The 25,086-nt window shown below is 39.3% G+C and overlaps 1 protein-coding gene across 1 annotated transcript in view; it reads left to right on the forward strand.

Moving 5' to 3' along the window:
- Window positions 1–23,227, forward strand: part of LDLRAD3 (low density lipoprotein receptor class A domain containing 3) — a 112,954-nt gene extending 89,727 nt beyond the window's left edge. Inside the window, 2 exon segments of the mRNA XM_075712950.1 lie at window positions 20,996–21,341; window positions 22,966–23,227. Of these exon segments, the coding sequence (XP_075569065.1) occupies window positions 20,996–21,341; window positions 22,966–23,227 (608 nt within the window).
- The last annotated feature ends 1,859 nt before the right edge of the window (window positions 23,228–25,086 follow it).

Below are 25,086 nucleotides of genomic sequence, written 5' to 3' on the forward strand. Positions count from 1 at the left end.
CTATTAGCTAACCTGGAATCTACAAGATCAGTATCACATTCAGATGGAGGCTGTCTTATCTCAACAGCACAGTATGATAATGAACTTACATTTGCACCAGTCCAAAAAATGAAATGTCTCTCTTGTTTCAAGCTTCAGCAAGTGCTTGAAATTCAGTGCTAATATTGGAGCATGAAACTGCTACCAAGTACCAATTAGTGTGACAGTATTTGTTGTGAGAACTTGTCAACAGTCTTGAGATTTTTTGTTGTTGTTGTTTAAAAAAAAAAAAAAAAAAAAAGGAAAGGAATACCTAAGTAGTTTAAATTGCTTTGTAGATGTTAGTGAGATAAATTCTCCAAGACTAGTTGCCCTAGGGGAATCAATATTAGGATTGTCAAAATATTAAGGACCTGATCTCAATGTAACATACTCCATTTTAAATGGGTGGTAAATCATCTGGTATTGTTGTAATTAATCTGGTGTAAATGAGATTAAAATCAATATCAGATTAGTGGCTAATTGGAGGCCTCTGATTGGTGTGGGTATGTCTTCAGGGCCTGGGGAGAAATTCCCATGGCCAATTCTGCTGTGCAAACTCTGTTCTTTCCCACATTTGCTACCATGCTTTTCCTCCATGCCTGAATTTGCAAGCTCTCGTAATCTAGAGCACTGTATAGTACAATTGAGGAGTTCTCTTTGGGGGAGAGTATTTCAAAAATTGTCTGCTAATCTCTACTAGGAAAGATAAACCTGAAACCAGAGCAGATGGTGAAAATTTATATTTATTGAGAAGTAGATGTTAAAAAACTCAAATCTTTCTGCCTAATATTGGCACAGTTGGCTTATATTCTTACTGTTCTTTGTCAAGTCCCAATTCTGTCTGATTTTCTCACAGGCTTGCTTTATTGTTCTGTGTTCCTTGCATTCAGGTTGCAGTACAGCTGGCTGACAGATGAGGGGGAATTGGATTTGTTTTTCTTTGAACAAACTGTATTAATTAAAATGCCTCCCACCGGGCTTGCAGTTTGCTCTAAGTAGCACATATCATTAGCTTTTAAAAAGCAACAGGATCATAAAGTGAATATTATTTTAGCTTAAATGCTCTATGATTTAAGATGCACAGCATAACCCTGAGGCAGAACAGCAAACCTGGACACACACCTCTGGGTGTCCCACAGAAGAATGTATCTTTTTGTTAATGGAAAAGAGCCTGTATTGAAAGGGGAGAAAGTTAGGGTTTTTTAAGCAGCAAAGCAGGTTAATTTGTTTGACCAGAGCAACCAAATGTGAAAATTAATACAGTCTTGCCAGATATGTTCTTTTTCTATATACATGTACATATATTACTGGAGAATAGGGTGCGTGGCATGTTTTTTTCCTGCCAAAATGCTTTCAGTAATGAACAGCAGGCTTCATCCATGGACAAATTGTGGCTTGAAGAGTATAGGTCTGTATCTTCTGTTTCCTGCTTTTCAACCTAGGTCAGAATATTCTTCTAAACAGGTGAAAGCATTTGCTTGCATCTTTTTAGGACACTTTAGTGATCAGAGTTACACTTAGAGCGTGAGAAACTTTGGATCCAGTAGGAAGAAACAAATTGATTTCTCTGTGAAGCAGGAAGGGGTGAAAGGAGAATTCCGAGGTACCTCGTTTGCTATAAGATATCAAGAACAATAGTAAGGAACATGTACTGTGTGTTTTGGGAGAATGTGTCATTAGTTACAGGAGAAAGTCAGAGCCTTGGACTATTTCTATACAATTCAGTCTGGGTTAGGGTTTACTGATCTGTTAAAAATACACAGTATACAATGGATGAATGAATAGGAGCTTTCCTCTGCTGAAAAAGAAGGAATTTGCATATAGTATTTAAAATGTTTATCACACACCAGAAGCCCTAGCACTGAATGTATTGCCATGGCAAATGCTTATGCTTTGTGGCATGCATTCACTGAGTATAAGTAAATAGAACAGATGAAGTTGGTCTGCTGGGCTTCAGATTAAGGGAAATTTCCCTTATTTAAGAAAGTATTGGCCTTGGGTGATGTAATGCAGTATTTTTTTTTTTTTTTTCACTCAGCCCATTATTAAAAATGCAGTGCAGTATAAAGGATCGTTAAATAAGGATGTGCAGTTCATTAAATGAAATGCCTTATATCCAGTTAGTAGTGAAACAGTAAGCAACTAGTAAGCAAATGATTAATTATATTTAGAGTTTCAGCAAAGAAACTAGCCAAAGACAAAGTAAGTTTGTTGCTAATCTGTCCCCCATAATTTAGAACTACACTGATTATAATGGTGGAGACAACAGAATGAGAAGGATGCATGTTTGAAAGATCTGTGCCACTGAGATGTGGCAAGTAGTTAGTAAAAAAAAAAAAAATAGGCCTAGATTAATGCAGTTGAAGTGTTCTGTCTCTGCTTCCATTTGGGCAGGGCAAAGCAGTTTGGCTTTGGTTTCACACCTATATCTGATTGGGATGCTCTCAGCAGGAGTTCATTTACCAAAGACGCCCAAGGTGGCGGACTCACATGCACAAACAGGATTAAGTTCCACCAGAAATGTAGCGTTTGCATCTACTTAGCTCAGAAAGACCCAGGATAAGCTGTTTTTCCCTTTCATCCACTATCATAGTTAGTTAAATCTTTGTCCAAGAGTATGGAACACCTTGCTGCCCTCATCCTAAGGTAATTAAGAACAAAACACCTTAAGAGAGAGCCTTTAACTGTACAGCTTCAGCTATTTGGGTGTAAACACTCTTTTCCTTCTCTTTTTTTTTCTTTTGCAGGAGAGAATTTGAGAGTCCTTGGGCTGGTAAGGGGGAGAAAGATGGAAGGATGCTGCAAAAATTACATGGGAGGAGGCAGCTCTGTATTCCATTCTCCTCCTTAAGTATGGCTTACGTATTTGTATGTTGCACTGTATAGAAAAGCATCAGCAGTCCTTGGACAAGAGATCAGAATTGCCATCTCCTGTTTCCCAAGTGAACTCTCTAATTGCTAGGTTGTGACCTACAGCCTAGGTAGGTTCAGTAACTTTGGGGACATAAAAGAACATGAATCTGAACTCCCTTGACCAGATAAGATCACACAACCCCGATTTCCTTTGCTATCAGATGCTAGTGAAGGAGGAGAATAGAGAGTACTGCTTTTGTGTTAAATGTCATAATGCTGCAGTTCTGTTATGGAATTAGCAGGCAATGAAGAACATGCATAATAATTGTTCTGTACAATGAGTGTCAAGTTTGGAGTCTTTGTGTAAGATGCAACACTGAAAAGAGGTTGTGCAGCACAGAAATTGTCATTATTTTCTCCTTCATCTCTACAGATACTATTACTTCAATACTGGTTTAATTATTTTCCTGGGTATGGTCTCTTGCTACTCATCCTTAAAGCATCATGGTTTTATTCCCAAAGGCAGAAAACCTTTCCTTTACTGAAATTTGGCAAGTCACTTGCAAAAGGATGCAGTTTTTCTAAGTCTGGAAACCTGATTTATTGGTTAATCCCTACAGAGGATGTAGAAAGTGTCATATGTTATACATTCTATGAGTTCTTTGTCTAGACAGAGTATTAGAGTAGGGTTATAGAGATACTCAGGAACATCTGCAATTCTTAAATGCAAGAGGACTGTATTACTAAGTACCTTCTCAGCTGCCAGTTACTTTTCACTGAATACTTAATGTTTTTTGAATAAATCCAAATGCCTGTATTTGCTTCCTACTAAACAGCTTTGGCCTGTGTTCAACTAGTCAGGTATCATTAAGCAAGTAATTGCTTTCATTACTTGGGTTTTGCCCAGAACCAGAATCACTGTCTCCATCTGACACGTAGCCTTTTGAGATTCTTGGTCCAAAATCTTAGTGCAGAAAAAGAATGAAGACGTACACAAGTTTTACTTTGCAGAGGACTGGAAATCGGTGAGGTGGGTTTCAGATTGCTGACAGCTAGCCTAGAAGTCCGTTCAGGACATACCTCAGGAGAGAACAGAACTTCTTACTTTCACCGGGTTGGGTATGTTCTTGGTCTCTTCCAAACTGTTGATGTGAACAGGAAGCTCTGTAGAGACTCTGCTTAAGGTGACAATCCTCATTCTCAGTGTTTGATGGGAAACACTTTGTACTGATGCTGTGTGGCCTAAAAGATTCTTCTGTCCCTCAGTCACCTCCACTCTCACTCCTGGCTCAGAGTTGTTTCCTGGGTTTCCTCTTTTCTTTCCCCTCTCTTGTACTGCCCATCGTCCCCTATGAGAGCTCTGACCGATTCACTTGAAATGACCTGACCTTTGGCTCCTGTACCAAGGTGGCTGAGTGAAATGGTCAATGAAAATAATGAGTCAGAGGAGAAAAATACCAATCAAACCTGAAGATGTTTAGGGACTTCTGACATCAGGTCCACTCTTACTGAGCTGACAAAGTTAAGGCTGAGTAGGCCATTTCCCTGTAACGGTCCAGTTCGTTTATTTCCATCAAATGTTCAGCTGCCATAGACCTCGGGTATGTTTGGATTAAACTTGTTAAACCAGTACTTGTTTGTGAGCATTGTATTACTGAGAATGGTATTTAAACTATGCCATAAGGGACAAATTCCTCTGTCCAGTGTTTTGCCATACTGAGGATTTTCCGTTAGACTGAGGTCATCCTGCTAACCTTCACTGGTTTCAAGGGGAAACAAGCTCATTTTAAACCGCAGCAGTAATTAAATCTGCATGCCTACTTGAGCAATTTGATATTTAATTAAAGCAGAAGTATTACGGTGGCGTAATTGAGATAAATGACAGTCAACATTTGCAAGACTGACATAATCTGATTTTTTGTCCTTTTTTTTTCTTTTTTCTTTCTAGGTTTTAAAAATGTTTCTTAGTATAGTACATAAGTATGTGTGGAGAAATCCTTAGGAAATGTGCACTAGCTTGGAATCTTCCGAGCAGGTATTTTCCAAGTTTGAATAAGAGCATAGGAATCTTCCATCAGATGAAAGATGCAGAGTACATAAAAACTTGAAGAATTTCACACCAAACCATTCACTGTATTTTTGTGTATATATCTGTGCAATATTATTGCCTGCCATTAGCAGAATGAAGAAAAAAATGTCTTTGGTTAAGAAATTTTTAGACCTGTTTACAAAGAGCTTTGCAATTTTGTGTGATGAGAAGTATTTAACTATAGTCAGTCTGTGAAAGTATGCAACTGAATTTATGTTTTGCTTCACTTTTTAAATTGGACATGATAAACAAGTAGGGATTTTTCCCCACTGAATTGCAAATTATCTGTAAAACAGAAATCATTGCTTTCTGACAGTGTACCAGTCTAGTTTGTTCAGAACCTCCTAGTTAATAATACACATGCAGCTCACAGGTTCAACAGCTCTTAAGACTACTGAGACAGAACAAATACTGTATTCATTTGCTTTACTGGTAAGGGATCACTAGTCATAGGTCTTTATGACACTTAACTGAAAGTGCTTTTTCAGCGTTCTTGGGCTCTTGACTTTCAATGCTTTTTCTTTTTAATTACTCCCTATTCACCCTGGGAACTCACTATTGGCTCTTCACTCAGGAGTTTCGAAATGCGGAATTCCTCTTGGCTATTAAGTTTCCATGTTCCTTATACTAGCTACTCTGGTGATTATGATGTACACCTCCTCCTGACTTGATGCAAGTCCCTTTCTGTCTTTCACTATAGATGTGGTCCAAGACATCTTTAGCCCTGTGCCCTGTCGTACAGCTTTGTATTGCTCAAGCCTTTAGCACTATTGTCACATGCTCTAATAAGCAGTTTCCAACACAGGTGATGGGATTAAGTGTCCGGGATCTAATTTTTGTTGCAACAATATTTTGAAACATTCTGGACATATTCCAGATGTAGTTGCTCTTATCAATCTTTTGGAAGCTCTTGTTTATTGGCATGCCATATCTGAGGTATTCCTCTTAAGCCTTTTGCTTTTTGAGGATGCCAGTCTTCACCCTAGATAACTGGAAGAAAAGTTAGTGCTAACAATTCCCTTCCTGGCAGGATAGTCTGCACTGTGGATCTTTGTGACAAATCTATTGTGGACAGATCTTTTGCCCTGTTGGAGCAACATGAATTTTTGCAGAATTCATAAACTTGGTTTATTCCCTTTATGTAGTGATGTCTTGCTCATGGGGTGGTTGCTAAGTAAAAGCCACACTTTTGAGAAGAAATTGCTTTCTGAAGGAGTCAGCCTATAAACTGTCCACCTTGCGTTGTTGCAGCTCACTCTCTCTGGTTCTTGTAGTGAAGCCTTGAAAGCTTATTAGAGAAAATTTACCCATTAAGTGGCTTATAGAAATTGTGGAGGAGTAAGGAACAAGTGTTCTGTTTGCAAACTTCCTTTGTCCTTCTGAAAATCTGCTAGCTGATTAGACATTTGCAAGATTTCTTGACAGGTGAAAAAACTTAAATTTGATTAAATTCAGTGAGATTGAAGCTTCAGAGTTAAGCTAGAAAAGGTGTTTGAAATACAGATGAGTTGACTCTGTTGTTTTGGTTTAAACAGTAATGAATTACTTTAATGGGCCAAAAGGCTAATATTGCCATTATTATAAGGTACTAAGGACATGGGTTTAAATGGAAATAACCTTAATAGTTGATGGATTTACGTGGGGCTATGTGGTGTGGGCCTCTGAAATGTCCTCTGGTTTGCCAAGACATCTTGCTGGTCCTGTTCAAGTACCAGTTGCATTCTGGAAATTGCTGGGGCCCCTGTCCAGGGCTTCTGCATCTTGCATCTGCTGTCACAGCATGGAATTGAGATGCTTTTTAGTAGACAGCAAGATTTCACACTGTACATGGTCCTTCATAAAAGGCATATCCCAAATGAATAAAACACCACATATACAATTGTACTTCCCTAGCAAATGAGGAGACCCTGTTAAATGCTCGCTTATAGCTTTGAAAGACTTTGACCTGTTGATTTAAAAGTTTGCCATGCACACAGCATGTACTCCTGGGCAATTATTTTTCTAGGCTAAGTCAAAATTTTTCAGGCAATTATTTTTCCAGGTCAAGTCAAAATCTGGCTTTCCTATTTAATTCTTCCTCTTCCCCCACCTCTCAAGGGAAGAAATGTTTGTTACTTTTTTCAAAATCCATTGTAGAACTGGATATCCAAAGTCATTGGTCACTCTTGAAATATTAGGCACAATGTTTGAACCACAGTCAAAGAAAAATTCCAGATTTGAGCTTGATCTAAGGTAACTGTGGCACTGATGGAGTAGCCTGTGTCTTGGGGGATGACGTGCTAATGTACTACATGAGATGCCAAGTGGCAGCAGGCAGCTTGAATTCTTTGAAGAGTATACAACTAGCAAGCATATAGTAAATGTGTATTAGGGCAACACTCTTATTTCAAATGATAAAATTTACAGTGCTACTCTATGCTACATTACTAAAAGCAATTAAAAGAACATTTTGGTGTATGGCACCATCTGAGGTAAAAACACCATGCTTACAAGAATGACCTGGTTTGAAAAATTTTAATTTTCAATTAAGCTTGAAAGGACAAAGTGCAAAATTAACTAACTTGCAATTAATTTCAGTAGTAATTATGTTAAAAATTCCAGGCATATAGAAGATGAGAAGCATGGCATAATTAGTTATGGAGTTTTTTACTGCTGTAATTACAGTGATGAATATGCATGAGGCTGTTTGGGGAAGGGAAGCACAGCAAGCAACTGTATTTAATTAAACTTTTAGCTGGCTTAGTTATGGAGGCTGTTCTTTGTTTTAATCCCTCCAAAACTGCTGTGAAACTCCTGAGGTAGGTTACACTCCAGAGTGTGAAAAAGACTTTTTAGGATCTATTTTTCCTATGTAGAGGTCTCCCAGGTCATCTGTCACTTCATGAGTTGTAGGTAACCATTGTGTTCCAGTTTTCCAGCTCTTGAAAATTCTGTGAAAAGCACGATGAAAGCAAATTGCATTTTCCATTGTTTGTGTATTTAAAGTGTTAAAAGAGAAAGATGTAGAGTTGCACAGGTGAGCATGAGGTGGAGGAACCATCATGATCTTTAATAGCATGAAGCTGTCGACAGTGATGTTAAGATCCGAGTCAGGCCCTTGGTTTCCAGCAGTCTTTTTTTGAGTCCTTATCTATAGAAACAGAAATTAGCTGAAAAATTAAAGAAAAATGGTTTGTAAAGGGAGCAAGGAGTCATGATGGGCGAGTATATGTGATTTGTTTTGTGTTTTTATTCAATATTTTCTCGATATTGGTATGTTCCCCTTAGTCTAGAATCCAGTGTGATTTTTGCCCTTTTTTAAATTTTCTTTCCTAATTTGTGTTTAGTCAAGTTTTTAAGCTGATACACAGGCACATTAAATCAATCTCTGTCTTGAACTTATGGACACTGCAGATGGCTTGTTAAAATACCACAGAGTGCTGGGGAGGACAGTACTGAGTTGCTCAAGGATAATTAAGTGCACCTTAAGAGTAAAGCAATAAAGCTACCTCCTTTATGATAGTAACGTAAAAGTAAATAATCCATTAAAGTATGTGTGTGGAGAGCAGGGTATGGCTGGTAAAAGCAGAGGACTCCCATTTCTGATCCTGGCTGACAATTTTTAGCTCTGCAACTTTAGGTGAATCATTTTATTAATTTAAGCCTTGCTTTTTAGGTAAGGAATATGTTTACCTGTCTTGTTGGATTACTGTAACATTTCTGTGATTTGTCTGTAAATACTTGAAGGAAGAATACTATAAAAGAAATAGTATAGTTATTTGCATTTGTACTATAAAAGGAGTAGCAGTAAATGTTTGAAATTAGGTAAACTCTTAACCTTTTTTGTTTTAAGAATGATTTTTAAAATTGCTGCAGATGCTCTTGTGTGTGTATGGAAACATGTCTCAGCTATTACAAAAGGTGCTCCCTAGAAGCTTTTCCCACATGATGTGGTTATTATTCCCCAGCACATATTCTATATGGTCACCTAGCTTTTGTTTAAATATAGTCAAGAAACATCATTTCACCTATTTTCTCTTCTTTCTGTGAAGTGTATCATTAAATTTGTCCTGCATCTATTCCCTTTTACCCTTGTTGCCTTTAGTTCTGGTCTGCCCAACAATCTAAAAATGAGTCACTGAGCTTAATTTTTATAACCCATGGCTATTATAAATACTTCCATCATGTCTCCTCTTAATAATCTTTTCTCAAGACTAAATAAATCCTACTTTTTTCTCTCTTGATATTTAAGCCCTGTTTCCCCATTCATCATCTTTGTTTCTCATGCTGTACTCTCACCAACCTAATTCTGTCTTCAAATAAGCTGGCCAAAATAAGATGCCAGCGTTCAAATGTGGTTTCATTGGGGTTTTGTAGAATCATGCAACAATATGTTTAATATCCTTTGCTTGTGATAAGCAAGTTTTCTATTAACCTTCTTTACCACTGCTATGCATTAGACCAAGATTCTGTCAATAAAGGTTCGTTTTCATGTGACACATTAGCTAATTCAGTGCCTTTTAAACTATGCTTAGCTGTACTAATCATTATTATTTGCCTCCAGTCTTTCCATGTAGAATGAGAACTATAAGTATGCTACCAAAAATATCTTAATTTATCCCTGCATATAGTAATTATCTTGACATAGTGATTAATAATTATGATTCTTGCCTCTTAATACAAATTTTAAAATACGTTTTTCTTTCTTGCATTGTAGACATGCTTTTCATATCAAGAATTGCACAATTCAGTATGACTAGTTCAGTCAGTCAGCCAGGGTCAAAGGGAAAATAAATGTTTCCACAATCTCTGTGGAAACAAAAAGCAAGACTGCATCTTCAGCAGGAATAAAATGCGGCACTCTCACATTCATTAGGCTTCATTTGTCAGTGCTGAATAAACAAACTTTCATCAAGTGCAGCAATTTTCTTCATTCTGTAATTAAAGATACTTTTTGCTTTATTTATTTATATGAAAACTTGCTGAAGTGAGACCAAGATTTTTATAATGCATATTTCAAAAAGAAGAATTAAAGTTCTGGATAAAGTCCCAGGTACTATAATATCTTGATTTACTGTCTGGAATGTTATGCTGAGTCCATCCACAGAGGAAAGCTATCCAAGTTTCCTCTACACATTAAAGGAGGAGATGAGCTCCTTCTTCCTTTGTGAATGCATAGTTAGCTTCTAAGGCTTGTAGAATTTATAGATTTGTCAACAAAGTATGAACTTCTACTGAACTTGGCAGTAGCATAAGATCATGCAACAAGTGAGATAAAATTCTTTAAAAGAGGAGATCCATCCTTGTTGTTAGAGGGTGGTTTTGGTCTTTTTTCTGTTTATCTGAAGACAGGCTTGGTGAAACTAATGCAGGCTTGTCAGCTCACTTGGAGAAAACCCAAATTTGGGTCTTATCGGGTGGTTTAGGTTATTTGATTGGCAGGGGTGGAGGTTTGGTTTTTTGTGGGTTTTGTTTTTTTGACTTTAGGCCAGCATATACATTCAGGGCTGTCAGAGGTCTCAGGGTACCTCCAAAGAGGCGTTTAGACCATTGTTAGCTCGAGGCAATCTATTCCAGTGCTTCATTTTCCTTGCCACTTAACAAGATGTATCTGACACCAGACCTGCACCACGTGGCTTAGGAAGTTGATTGTAAGTTGTGCTTTGCCTTTGGAGGTAAGTGGTTCAGATTCAGCCTGGCTTGTAGTTGCTTAAAGTGGGATTTTTGATATTCTTCAGAAAAACTTCAGGAAACTCTCCTGAGGACATAAAGGGATGATAGTCCCTATGATAAAACCATCAGAGGGGTCAGGGTAACTGGAAGTCTAAAGGCATAGAGGCATGTGGTACTACTACTGTTCACTCACAGACAAAGGTAGCAGCTCTAATCAATTAGATGTATGAAATAAAGCTGTGATCTCTCATGTTAGTCATTTGGGACGCCTTCCTGCAGCTTTTGAAAGCACTAAGTTTATATTGTTAGTCGGAGCAGGCATTGTTTTGATTCTCTTTCATTACAAACTTATGTATTTAAATATATTAAAAGTTTCCTTGCAATGTTTTCTTCAGCCTAAACAACCGTGATTTTTTCAACCTTTCTTGGTAGTTAGTGTCTTATGGACATCTGATAATTCATGTTGTTCTCCACCAAGCTCTGATTCATCTTTGCTTTTTTTAAGTGTGATGTCCTGAGCTGGGTAAATACTCCAGCAGACACCTTGCTAGGGCTGAGTACTGTTTGGGTTGCATTTTTCACTGCCAGTTAACACCCCATTCTCTGCTGACACCTGACTACATGTGATCCTGACCATCTCTGCTATTTTCTTCTGATCATTTTGAATTTTAATCTTGTCTAGCAGGGTGCTTGTGTTGTTTGACAGCAAGCTGAACAAGCATATTCTTTCCACTTTGTCATTCAGGTAGTTATTAAATAGTATCAGATTCAGAGCAGAGCCCTTTGGCCCCCGCCTGAAAAGCTTTCTATTTTGTAATGAAGAGCAGGCAGCCACAGCCTTTGAATGGTTCCATCCCACTCCTTATTTTCAGTGTCCTATTTTCTGATCAAGTGAGATTTTTAGCAGAGAATGAAAAGCACAAGTTTATCGTCTTTGTCGTGTTAATTCCTTCCAGATGCTCATTGGTGTCCCATTTGTGTACACTAGCTTTCAAATGCAGCTTTTTTCCCTTTTTTCCCCTCTTCGCTTCACTTGCTTCTCTTTTTTTTCTTTTTACTTCCCTCTTTTTCTCTGGATTAGACATTTTGTGTCTTGTGATCAGGAAGGCCGAACAGGGCTGTGCAATAGCTACTTTCACAACCAATTGTTGTCATCTTTGCTGTTGTGGTTTAGGCTTTATTTCTTTTTTTTTTCATAACATTAAAAAATTTAGTTTGATTTGCAACCAAATATGATGTTTGTTAAGACCTTCCTGAAGGTGTAACCTGAACATAGTGAAGCTACTGAGGCCACCATTTGGCAAGACTTCCTTGCTGTTTACACTGAGTTTACAGAGCTTGTAGCTGGAAGGAAACATTAGTTTGTATGTCAAACAATAGTAATGCAAAGTCAGGATGACTTTAAGGAGCAAAGCTTCTCATGATGTAACTTCACGCGGGTGCTTTCTCTGGTGGAACCAAGCACTGAGCTCCATTTTGGTTTGAACTGCGGATCTACCTAAATCCACTCTGTTGTCGTGGTCTTACTTTCCTCTCCAGTCTCCTTTTCCTTCCTAGAGGTAGACAGGGCAGCCTGCAAGACTCTTGCTAGAATCTATTTGCCACCCATTTACTCTGTTGCATCCTAGAAGCAGTCAGTGAAGGGGCGTTGGGTAGGTATGAATGGATGATGTGAAATGTGACCCTAGGAGAGGGATTAGGTGACCTAGCACGTCTTGTCTGTCTCTGTTTTCTGTTCTGATTCTTTTTTTACTCAGGATCACAACCTGCTAATGGTTGCTAAATTGTTAGGACACTATCTTGAATGAGTGAAGCTATGTGGACTGTATATCTGACAGTATCTCTTCCTCTTCACAATTCTAGAAAAAATTAGGATTGATAATAGTAATATATAAGACAGGGCATGGACTTTGTACTAACACTTTTTCAAATAGCAGAGGCATTAAAATACAGTCCTTGAATGATTAGACTAAATTTAAAAGCTGATTTAAAAACTTACTTTACAGTGTATCTAAATCACACTTAAGCAGTATTTCTTGCCAAGTATAGATGACTCTGCAGGCTCCATAAACCCTGCATGGCATCTCTTCAAGCCTTATTATCCTTCTTATGCACCAGCTGTCCATACCACTAATGCAGCATCTAGGAACAAGTTAATGTGCACATTCTAGCTGAACAGTATGTGTCTCTTCTTACCAACCTCCAGAATAAACACTGTAAAAATGCAATTCATCTGTCTGTCCTTACAGCATCCCATGTTCAGCTTTTCCAGACATTCTATTGAAATAACATGCATTTTGGCAGGCATGTAGATCACCCAAGATAAATTGGTAACAGTTTTGCAATGTGGTGTATTTTAGTTTCAGGGTTGGTAGATGATTAAACCACAAGCATTTAATCCACTGATTTTCATTTTAATTAATTTACTTTTTGTTTTGAGTTGGGTTTTTTCCTCCCAGGTATTAAAATGATTCCAGGGAATGTTAGTGGAGCATGTCATGGAAATTTGGATTCTAAACTCTCAGGGTCAGACTGGAATAGGAAAGGCAAAGCCTCCCATGGCCTTTGACAAATCTATTTTCCTTCGCAATTTTGACTTGACACTGCTTAAGACCTTTAAAAGTTAACCAAGGTAGAGCATGCTTCTGTGCTTGCAGGGAGCTGATACAACGTCCAGGCTCTTACGTACCGCACAGCTCTGTTTTTCCAATTAACCTTTGCAGAAGACAGGACGGTGCACTTGCACATGAATTTGCTGGTGTTCCCAAGGGTATTTGGTAGAAAATATACTTGTTATGCCATTAGTTAAAGAAGTGAAGATAAAGCTGATGTTGGAGACTAACTGTGAGTCCGCTTGGGTCTTGCTGGTTGAATTTCACAGTTCTGTTAACTTTTCCATTAAAACATTCTTTTGTTTTAACTTTCAAGACTATACAGTACTACTCATTAATTGTACACAATGGATTACACAGCAACCAGAGACCCAAAATCTGGACTTCTCCTGCAGTTGGGGAATACTGTTTGTGACTTGAACAAGGTGGGGCTGGAATATCTCTTGGAAGGTTAGGGGGAAGGACCAGGCTGTGGTACAAGATCAATGGCTGTTATCTCCAATTTAGGCACAGTGCTTGCACTGGGGCTAGAGCGTGGCATGCTGCTAGTTGTCATAGGTCTTGGCAAGAGCATCAAGGATGTATTTATGCTATGAAGACAATACAGTTTTTCTTTTTGAGGCATGTTCTTCCTTTATTTTATAAGCTTGGTCCATGAAAGGTGCTGCTGTTTGAGATTTTAATTCTGCAGAACAGGTTTAATTTAGTGACTGGGAGGAGGACGATAGTAGTTGGAAGCGCCTCAAGCTTTCAGTGCATCAGGCTCTTGCTGAGTGGCATCTTCCTGTCATAAAATGGGAAGTGTAAGTAACTAACTTCTTGGCGGTCTCCTTGATGGTGACACCCTCCATTTTCAAAGGAGAAAGAAGAGACAAAGAGAAGTAACTGAACCCCTTTATTTAGAGAAGAGGACTTTATTAGGAGAAAGCTCGTCCTTTTTATGTTCTGCTCCTGCTTTTGGGCCTAGTTTCTGTACTGGCTGTGAATTAATCAAATTACACCACTAGCCTTTTGGGCTGTCACGTGTCCAGGAAGTGCTGCTTACATCAACGTTGGAGTGATCTTGAATTGCATTTCATTTCCTCCTTGGCCTCCCTCCAGCTGCCAAGCCTGGACCTTTTGTTTCCATGCTTGATGGCAGATTTTGGCTTTGCAGGTTTTTACATTGCTGCCAAGTTAATTTTAGAGCTTTAGTTGCCACGGCTACTGCTAAGTATTTCTTAGTTCTCTACTTATTTGCTCAGTTTGCTGCTTTCCTTTTTTTTTTTTATTTTTAAACGTTTAAACTGTGATGTGTGAAGTGCATGGAATAATTATCCTACCACGCAGAAGATAAAAAGGAGGGCATGTGAGAGGTGAGGCTCTTGATCTTCAGTCTGATGACTCAGCTGCTCTTTCAGCAGCTGCAAAGACTTGAAAGCACTGCTCTTGTAATGCGTGGTCAGGATGAGGGGTTAAAGTCTGGGGAGGAAGGCACCGGTAACACACTCATTCTAATGCACTGAATGAGATGTGCTGAGACTGCTGCTAATTCTGCTGACTAATACTGTCTTGAGGTTTATCCGTGTCTTGCTGGCTAGTTGTATAGACTTACAAGTACATATAGTTCCAAGTCTGATGCTTAGCTTTAAATTCTTTGGAACAATGGCCATTGTCTTGCTCAGGGCCGGTACAGTACATTATACAGAGAAGTCCTATTTCATTACTAGAGCTCCAAGGTGCTACACTAATACCAAGAATGATTAAAAAAAATTATATGTAGGTATGGATGGATAACAAGTTCTCCATATTGAGATGTCCTACTCTGTTTATGCAGGCAAGGTCATGAATGTCTTTTCAGTTATCTGAAATAATAAGCAAAGACAGAGCACCCAGTGGTATTAAGACTTCTGATTAATATTTGAAACACTTATGCTTTTGAGGGAAATGTAGTTCTTGTCAGTACAGAAGAGCTTGGGGGAATGTCTTGAGAGCCCAAGAACATCATTACCTAGTTTTCAGGTGGGGATGGCAGGACAGGGAGCCAGGCAGAGGTGGAGAAAATTACCTGATGGGCAACTTCAAGACCTGGGAATAGAGCCCACCCTCTGCTCCAACTTCTTAGGGTGGGGGCTGTGCTGGCTGCTGTGGTTCTTGTCCGTGGGTATTAGGGATGCTTGTGATTAGCACAGGGTGAAACACAGAATAACCTGGTGCCATTTCAAGCCTGGACATCTGTGCAGATCGGTGTGGTCTGGATGTGAAGCCATCACTGTTGTAGATGTACCTGGAAGGAGCCTGGGGTTTCATCCTGCTGCTTTCCCAGAAATCTTTTTTTTTTTTTTTTTTTACCAAGTACCTGGTAAGCAAAGATGTAATCATGTTGTATTACTTTGGCCAATTCCCACAGAGAAGGTCTACTTAGTATGTGTAACACTTCTATTAACAAATCTCTCTTCTGTGCCTGAAAAGGAGAAAGCCAAAGCAGGGCAGAAACACACTTTGAATGCAGTTGAAAACAAATCCTTGTCTTGGGTGTCTAAGGAAAATATGAACCTTCTTGGGGAGGGGAACAAATGGTAACTGAGCATGAAACTCCATGAAGTCAAGGTGCTGTACTGTCTAGGCTAGATCTTGTTTGTAGCTTGGAGAAATGCAGTAGGGAAAAAAGATAGTTGGGTTAGAAAGGACATCACTCGAATATTCTGAAAGTCCAGTGCACAAAATCTACATAAGACTTGTTTTAGTTGGACATAAAATCATCAAGGATGAGAAATTGAAGAGCTTTTGGAGACTTAGCCGGATGCCATAGGAACTCCTAGCACAAAAAATAAATAATGTGCAGAAGCTCTGTCTTTATTTGATTTTTGCCATCTTTAACCTTCCAAGCTGCAGCTCTGCTCTTTAACCAGTTGGAATTTAAATGTGTTGTTACAGTAGTGTCTTTGTTGGAGATGTACTCTGACTTGTGCTCATTAAGGCTACAGATGTCTGTTCAGATTATGTGTTTCAAAAGCTTTTTCTCTGATGAACTGTGAAAAACCAGGCTTGAGCAGAGGATTGCGACAGATAAAATAATAGTCTCTCATCCCTGTGTCTGGCAGACTTAATGCAGTCACTCTCAGATCTTTTTAAAAACTTTGAGACAGCAAATTTGTTCACAGTCAGTAAGATAGCCCTCTGAGCACAACCCATTATGTTTCCTTTATCAGTCTTTCCCTAAATTATTCACAAAGCTTTTTATACTCCAAAAATCTCTAATCTGCGAATTCAGCATTTCCCAGATAATAAGGTTTAATAGGCATAAGTGGCATTGATAAACTGTTTATATGTGGTGTGATTAAAAAACACAGATCTTCTTGGTGGGGGGGAGCACGAAAGAATAAACAATCCATAAATTTAAGCTAAATTAGCTCGCCCACTCACCTTTTTTGTGAATTTGCATTTAATAGCAGAGCAGACAGAACTTTTTAAACCTGCCTGGATAATACCTGCTTCTTCTGGGAGAAGATGACTGAATTATCAAGAAATTCAGTTCAGTGAGTTCTGTGATGTGTAAACATTTGCTGAAAGTTACTAGAGCAGAACTAAAGAGTCATGGTTTTTTCTTTCTATAAAGGTTTCTTTCTATATTTTTCAGGTGTTCTTATATCTTACCTTCTCCCTATTACAGTGTGCACAAAATGGATAGAGGTTCATTGGGCAGTCTCTGCTAGGTACCCCTCATTCCCTTCCACACCTCTGTGTACTCACCTGGGTCTACAAAACCCCAGAATTTTACCAAGGAATTACCAGAACTTATTCATTTCAACATGATCAGATATATAGTAAGAGAAAGAAAAAACTTGATGTAAAAGTCTCTTGTATGCAAAACTGGCTCATAGTTCTGCTACTTTTGTTTTAGCTGTGCTGTAGAGCAGTTTTCTTGCTAGAGACTATTAAGGGCAGTTCATTCCTTTTCCTTGAATGGCAAGTGCCTTCTCTAGGGCTACAAGCCAAGCAGTGCTGATAGGCTCAGGTAATGTTACTTTCACCTTTTGCAGGTTTGGATTTACTGGCTTTGCTAGAAAAGGGAGGTTAGATGCAGGTTGGTCTTTCTTGGTTTAAACTACACCACAGCAGAAGTGAAATACCACTGGACTTCACTTGTGATTGTGTTTTGCTAAGGGACCTTAAGATGGCCTCTTCTTGGCCCAGAAAACGCACCTATAAGGCAAGAATAGGGTTATGGTGGTGGAAGAAGACTTTGTTTCGATGATAGCCAGATCTTCCTTTGCAGAACTTTGTCTCAGAGATATGGTGCGCTCTGTGTCTGTGTAAAGGTATAACGACTATGAATGATTAGGGAGCTGGATTCTTCATATGGGGAGAGAGAGTGTCTCCATGCAAAGTACTCAGCGCTGCCCAGGGCACAAGAAAGAGCACTTGACAGATAAACCAGACTCTTGCCTCTTCACAGGATATATCTGTACGGAGTATCAGTGCAGCTCCATGTTAGAGACACACAGGGTAGAACTAGCTGAACTGATGGAGATGCTGATTCAAATCCCAAAAGCAATATTGCTGAGCTGGCTGGTTCAAAGGCTGCACCAGATAGCAGTATTCAAAACAGCACCTTCACATCTGTATTTCTGGTTCAGAGATCTCTACACAGACCTGTAGTCCCTTGTGTAGGCATGCCCTTAGATCGCACTTGATCTCAGAGATGCAGTGAACGAAATGGGAATAGAAGCAACAGATCTGAAAACCTGAAAACGAATAGAGACTTACTGGTAAACAAATGATGTTTCATTAGCCACAGTAATCCCAAAGGTCCAAAACAGCATGATAAGTGCAAATTTACCCAAAATCTATGCAAGATATGTGGGTGGTTGTTGCATGAAAAGAATCATAAAACCAGATAAAATAGATGTTTTTTTCAGACTGTCCTAAAGCTGGTCATCAGATCCCATCTGACTTCTGACAAAATATTTTTTCTTCAGCAATCTGGTTAATCTGTTTGGATTTATGGAGGCGTTTTGTGCAGGACCTAGAAGATGCTATCCTAAACAGGTAGATAACCTCAAAAGTTTTGAAAAGAAGTTGACATAGAATTCAGTCCTCTCATTTTTCTTCCCTTTTAATAAGATGGAGGTTATAAAGAGAAGGGACTGTGCTGCTGCAGAATGATGTCATGATAACTAATTAGGTCTCATCAGGTCTGCAAAAGCATCCTGTTCTCAGTCTTACACCAATGCGCTGTAACCAGTGAGCTGAATTAAAGTCTTGCGGTATTTTACTGGGATATCATAATACATTTACCTTCCTTGCACTGAAGAATTGCAGGTAGTGGTATTTATCCATGGATCATTCCTTGTAAATAAACTTGTTGATGTTTGCATAAAAATTATCTATCTGCTTGTCACTATACTCCCTACGCTGGCCCCTGTCCGTGATATGTGACAACGCATTCGTTTCTCAGCTGGTGAATTTAGGGAGTGTATTAGAGAAACCACAGCAATATGTGATGAACTGTAATTAAAATTACTAATGCATGGAAATTCCTTTCCTTCCTTCTGCTTTGATTTACATTTTTCATGCAGACTTTGTTCACTTTGCTGGCTCACTCAAGCCAGAGACCTAATGTTGACTGGTAACAATGATTTCTGCTTTCTCTCCAGCACAGTTGCATGGAGAAATAAATTTAGTAAGGAACCTCGCTGAGGTGTGACACTAGGTATCGAGAAAACTGTGTGGCTTGCAGCTGGCCTTCAAAGCTCTGGTCTGGGGTCATAGTGGCATCATCAGTAAAACAGATCTATTTGAGTGGTAGTTTTTGTACTCAGTAACAGGACCAATAATTATGTTTTCTTAGTTCTGGTACTGTCTGTCTTTCCCATCTCATCCCTTCTTACTAAAATATCTGTGATTTAAAATGGAGATGTTGAAAGGATTAGCCATTTTATGTTGTATCATGTTACCTACCTAATGCATAAATTATTTTTAGTGATGCTGGAAAATGTGGCTCGGTGTTTAACCATGGAAGTGAAATACCAAAATCAAATATCGAGAGACATACCCAAAGCATCCTGATGCAGAACAATGCGTGCTTGAGGAACGCTCTTCTATTATGCCAGACAGAGTTGGTATATATTTCATTATTTTGTTGTTAGAGAAATTTGTAAGTGGCTCAGTTGCAATTCTGAGTGACCAAAAAGCGGTTTTGGTTGATAGGCGAAAGAAAAGAAAATCGTATGTTAAGATTTACTGTCCCAGCCTTCTGCCGTAGGAAATGAAGAATTTGGATGGATAGTCCTCTTGTAATTGTGTGGATTTTGGAGGTCACGGGGTTGGGTTTGTTTTTTTTGTTTTTTACTCAGCCTCTCATTTTTCTTCAGGTAGATGAATATCTTGTATCAGAATAGTATTTTTCTTTTTGAGTCTATACGGAGTTACAGCCTGCACAGAAATAGAAATTCTCCCCCAAAAAAGAAAACAGCACTCAAAGGCTGTATGACCTTGTGAAGAGGGGGCTGAAATGGAGTTGGGGGAACATGGTTCTGTGGTGCTGGCTCTGGCCTCAAGTGTGGCAGAGTTGCATCAGTGTGTTTATGCCATTTTGCTTCTCTGAGCCTCTTTCCTCCTTTGCATTGTGTTGCCTTTTATTGTGTTTTCTTATAAGATTTGCATGCAGTTCAAGATCCATTCAGATGTTGTCCAAAGTCGTCATTCCATTACCTTTTTGCTGCTCTGGGCCCAGAGGCCAGGCAGGAATTCCTTCTTCTGTATCATGACTGTGAATAAATCTAACTAACTTCCCTTACAATTCTTGGTAACTTCGCTGATTTGTCAGTGCCTCCTGCAAATAAAGCATATACTATATGCTATGTGATGTACCTCTTCTGATCTTCTCGTCTCTTCTCATCACCCCTCTAATACTGCTGTTGAGGGTTGTGCTTCTGCTCCTGCTCCCTGCCATTCAGTTACCATTTCCAACCATTCCCTTCACTATTTCCATCTCAAATTGAAGCTCACTTGTGTGATCTTTTGTGGCTTCAGCCCAGCTCATGTTTTTTTTTTCCTCATCTTGTTCTATCCTAACCTGGTTTTTTGTTTGGTTTGGGGGTTTTGTTTTGTTTTTACCATTCACTTCTTTCACTGCACTCTTTGCTTTTAGGCTTTCACATCTCTCACTGGTATCATATCTACCAGGCTTACATTAATGTTTTTGCTGTTCCAACACCCTTTCTTCTTTTGAATTTTTTCCAGAAAGAGGTCTTCTGATCACAAACATCCAAATAACCACCCTTGACTGAGCAGCTGTCTATATTTTTTCCCATACTTATTTTGGACTGTTAGATCTGTGGAGCACAGGATGTAGTTGCTGCCTTTTTTGATAAACTCCATGTAAACTTTGCTGGCTACAGCTGAGGTACTGTGCTTATGCCTCGGAACTGGGTGTCTCACCTCTGGAAACAAAAAGTTATAACTGATGGGTAGGGATGGGGCAAGATACTTCCGTGATAGTGCACATGCTTCCTATTACAGTGTGTGTTTTCCTGTTTCTCATTTTGTCTCTCCCTAGTAGTTTATCCACTGGCACTTATTGCGGGTGAGGATGGACTTGAGTGATAGTCAGCCAATCTCTGATTTGCATGTATATGCTTTTAATAAGCTAATTTTCCACAATCCAAAGAAAAAAGGAAAATTTGCCCTTGTCACACAGTGAGCTAGCAGAAAACACAGCATAGGTTAAGAGCAGTTTTATAGTGAAACAAATCTCAGGCTTCCTTTTCCTTTTGTCTTGCAGAGGCAGGCAGTGGCCAAGATTACGTGACCTCAGAAAATCAGCTACTTTACTACCCTAGTATTACCTATGCTATCATTGGTAGCTCTGTCATTTTTGTACTTGTGGTGGCCTTTCTTGCCTTAGTCCTGCATCACCAGCGGAAACGCAACAATCTCATGACCCTGCCAGTGCATCGACTACAGCACCCTGTCCTGCTGTCCCGGCTGGTGGTCCTCGATCACCCACACCACTGCAGTGTCACCTACAACGTCAACAATGGGATCCAGTACATGTCCAACCAGGCCTACCACAGGCCAGTGGACCTGGACTCTCCGCCATCCTATTCAGAGGCTGTGCTTGACCAAAGGTATGTATAGGAGCTAATTCTGCGCTCATGAAGTCTCACGCTACTGGTTGCAGCTCTGTTAATCTGTGCTTCTGCTCCCCATTTATTCTTATTACTGCTTTTGACAGAAGTACAGCATTGCAATTCTGTCATATGCATAGGATCAAATTTGGGCAAATTTGAGCTCCTCCTGCATATGAAAAATTCATGGTCCTGAGGTCCCCTTACTGTTACTGGTATTAAAGGGATTTAAGGCAAACTTAAGTTATGCTCTCTTAGCACATGTCGTTGGTAGTAGAGATTTTGAGGATGGCAGAAGAATGCAAAGAAATGTATCACTTGTCTAGTAGTGATATCCTGTGCTAGTCTGGAATCAAAACATGAAAATTGAATTTGGAGTTTAGCTAAAAAACAGCTAGGCTGTAGGTCATACTATTTAAAAATAAATTACCCTGGTCATATGTGATAAGTATATAAAGGTAAGAGGTCTTCAGTTCTTACATAAAGAAATTTATGCAGTGCACTACTTTCCCTTTACCAATAGAAGAAAAGAACAAGGGCTCTGAAATGGAAAGTGCTGTTCTCATTTGAAACAGCTGAAAGTGCTTTGAAGTTTTGTGGGTGGGTGTGGTTTGGGTTATGATATTTTCATAGTATGACACTGGTTTTATTTGTAGATAATTAACCTTTGTTTTAACCTCTGTCTGTAAAGTCTTTCCAAACAAAACTCCTGGACTGACATCCTCTGTACATAAAAAGGCATGGTGTGATCTTTAATGATCCAGATTGTTCGCTGTCACCCTGTCAGGATTTTTTAGTATGAACTCTGGGATCTAAGAATAATAGTATAATCATTTACATTCCTATTTTCTGCTGCATTTGGCAGCAGCTCCCTTGTCTTAATGTTGACATTCATAATAATTATATCTTTTTGTTAGTAAAGACAACTAAATGAGCAGCTGTATAGATTGTAATCTCTTCTCACCTGAGATGATACAAACCATTAGCAATTTCAGAGCTAATTGCTCCCAGGACCTGTTATCAATCGGCTAAATCCTTCAGTCCCTTTACTTGTTTACTATCAGAACTGAAAAACAGTTTTCCTGAATCCAGGACTTGTCTATGCCTACTTAGCAGTTGCTCTGCATGTAATATCATGACAGTAAAAGTGATTTGTTGTGTGGAGAATTCAGTTCATTATTTATTTGTAGACCATAAGCCATTAATCTTTGTCACTTAATGGAGGTTTCCTCAGAGCTTTTTTTGTGTTCACGTCATTATCTATAGGTGTAAATCCACTACTTACCTTATTTCTTTTAAAGCACTTTCTCAGGTTATATAAATGTTATGCAGGAAAAATTCTTACCTCTTGCAGCTGTCTTTGAGGATAAGCTGAGATTTGTTGGAAGTGCATACCCATGAAAAACAGTAGAGAGTGTTAAGCAGCATGTAATTAGCTATGTTGCATCTTGACCAGAAACCTTGGTGCCCAGTGGTGGTATGGATGTTTTGGGATGACCTGAATAATGTAGGCATCATGGAAAAGCTAAGAAATACTATTTGTTTTTTTCATAATTGGTAAACTATGTACTATCTTCCGTACCACTGTTTTCAGTAACCTCTTACTATGTTGTGTATCTTGCAGCAGACCACCTTGGTTTGACCTTCCTCCACCTCCATATTGCTCTGAATCTGAACCCCCTAATCAGCCAGATCTTCCTCCTTACCAGTCTCGGACGGGAAGCTTGGTGAGCACAGACACCCCCATGGCAGGAAGCCCTCTGGGCACAGCTGGCAGTTGGACAAGAGAAATCCATGACAGCATGGATAGCCACAGAACTCTTCTCGAGAGGACAGCAGATCAAAGCGATTCTCTGGTCAACCACATTGCTGAAAGAGAAGTGTAACTGCTCCAGTATTTGGGATGGCCAGGAAGGCATTTACTTCTTCGAGTCTATATGGGTTAATCTGCTGTGGCTAATAGGTTTCAGGGGCACATGTGCCTGAACGATGACTTGATTTGAATCCACACTAAGTTAATATTTGAATTCAGCATTTTGGACTCATCAAAGACAGAGCTGTAAGAGCTAAACCTAGAGTCACATCAGGTCTCCACAATATTTCTGCGAGCAAGTTCTGGTTCAGACTAGTAAAAGAAGCATCAGTGCTGTGTCAAAGAACTGATGTGATGTATTTCTTGGACTATTTACTGTATATGAATGTATATATGTGCATGTATAATACATACACATGTTGCACACAAAAAACTATGCCAGAAGGACTCTTGTTTTCAGACTGCCTCCCGTCCTGTTGACATGTGAGCTGTTTCTTCTTACTGCCTAGTGCCAATTGCTGGTCACTGAAGCACATGAGAGGCAGTGTTTCTTCTCGGAGGTCTGGTGCCCAATGCTAGCCCATTGGCAGTGCTCAAATTGCAGAAAATGCCCTACTTGACCCTTTTTTCATGGCCTGGAACATTCTCACTGTGAATGTAATTTTCAAAGTTTAAGCTTGTGAGGATGCAACAATTCTCTAACTGAGCAAATGAGGGTTTTTTCCCCAGATGCCAATATCTAGGCCAAATTTGCATGGGTTTTCTCAGGAATGCCACAATGGTCGGCTTATCTGTCAAACTTCAAGACTGAGTACAGAGGCACTGAAGCTTCTCAACAAACCAGTGCAAGACTTCTTTTCAAGCATGGCAAAACAACATCACTGCATGTGTTCCTTCTTTAAAACAAAACAAAACAAAACAAAAAAACTCATAACCAAACAACAAAACAAAACAAAAAAACAACCAAAAAAACCCCAAACTGTTTCAGCTAAATTTTGAACACCAAAACCAACCTGAGACAAACACCCATAGTCATAGAATCATAGAACTGTTTAGGTTGGAAAAGACCTTTAAGATCATCCAGTCCAACCATTAACCTAACATTACCAAGTCCACCAATAAACCAGTTAAGGGTAGAGTAGCAACCCCACGCCACCAATGGAAAGCTTTACTGTGAATGACTAGTTTGTAATACTTATAAAATAACTGAAAGCAGGTCATGTAGTGAAAGGTGTTGGGCTTGTCAGCCCTGTCTACAGCCTGTCTACGTACATGCACGGATACAGGTTTAATACTATGTGTGTCTATGTAAGTAGTGTATTGCATAGGTTTAGTTCTGCTGCACCAGTAGAACTCTAAAATGTCAAAGCTTCACTTACGATATTCTCTTTTTTTTATTTACGGAGTTGGCATTATGCGAGTTCATTTGGTTGAAATTCTAGCTTCTGCAGCAAAACAGAATTATTTGTGTCTGTGTCACAGTTTAGCCCCTGTTGGCATCCAAGCACCTTACAGGTGCTCGCTCACCCTCCCGCCCCGGTGGGATAGGGGAGAGAATCGGAAGGGCAAAAGTAAGAAAACTTGTGGGTTGAGGTAAGAACAATTTAATAATTGAAACAAAGTAATAATAATAATAATAATAATGGTACTAATAAAATCTGTAATGAAAAGGAGAACAATGAGAGAGAGAAACAAAACCTGGGGGGCGGGGGGTGGGGGGAAGTGGTGCAACTGCTCACCACCCGCCAACCGATGCCCAGCCAGTCCCCAAGCAACGATCGCTGTCCCCTGGCCAAGTCCCCCTAATTTATATACTGAGCATGATGTCATATGGTATGGAATAGCCCTTTGGTCAGTTTGGATCAGCTGTCTTGGCAGTGCCCCCTCCCAGTTTCTTGTGCACCTGGCAGAGCATGGAAAGCTGAAAAGTCC

The sequence above is a fragment of the Pelecanus crispus genome, chromosome 6 (genome assembly GCF_030463565.1).
Source record: "Pelecanus crispus isolate bPelCri1 chromosome 6, bPelCri1.pri, whole genome shotgun sequence".
NCBI classification, from domain to species: domain Eukaryota; kingdom Metazoa; phylum Chordata; class Aves; order Pelecaniformes; family Pelecanidae; genus Pelecanus; species Pelecanus crispus.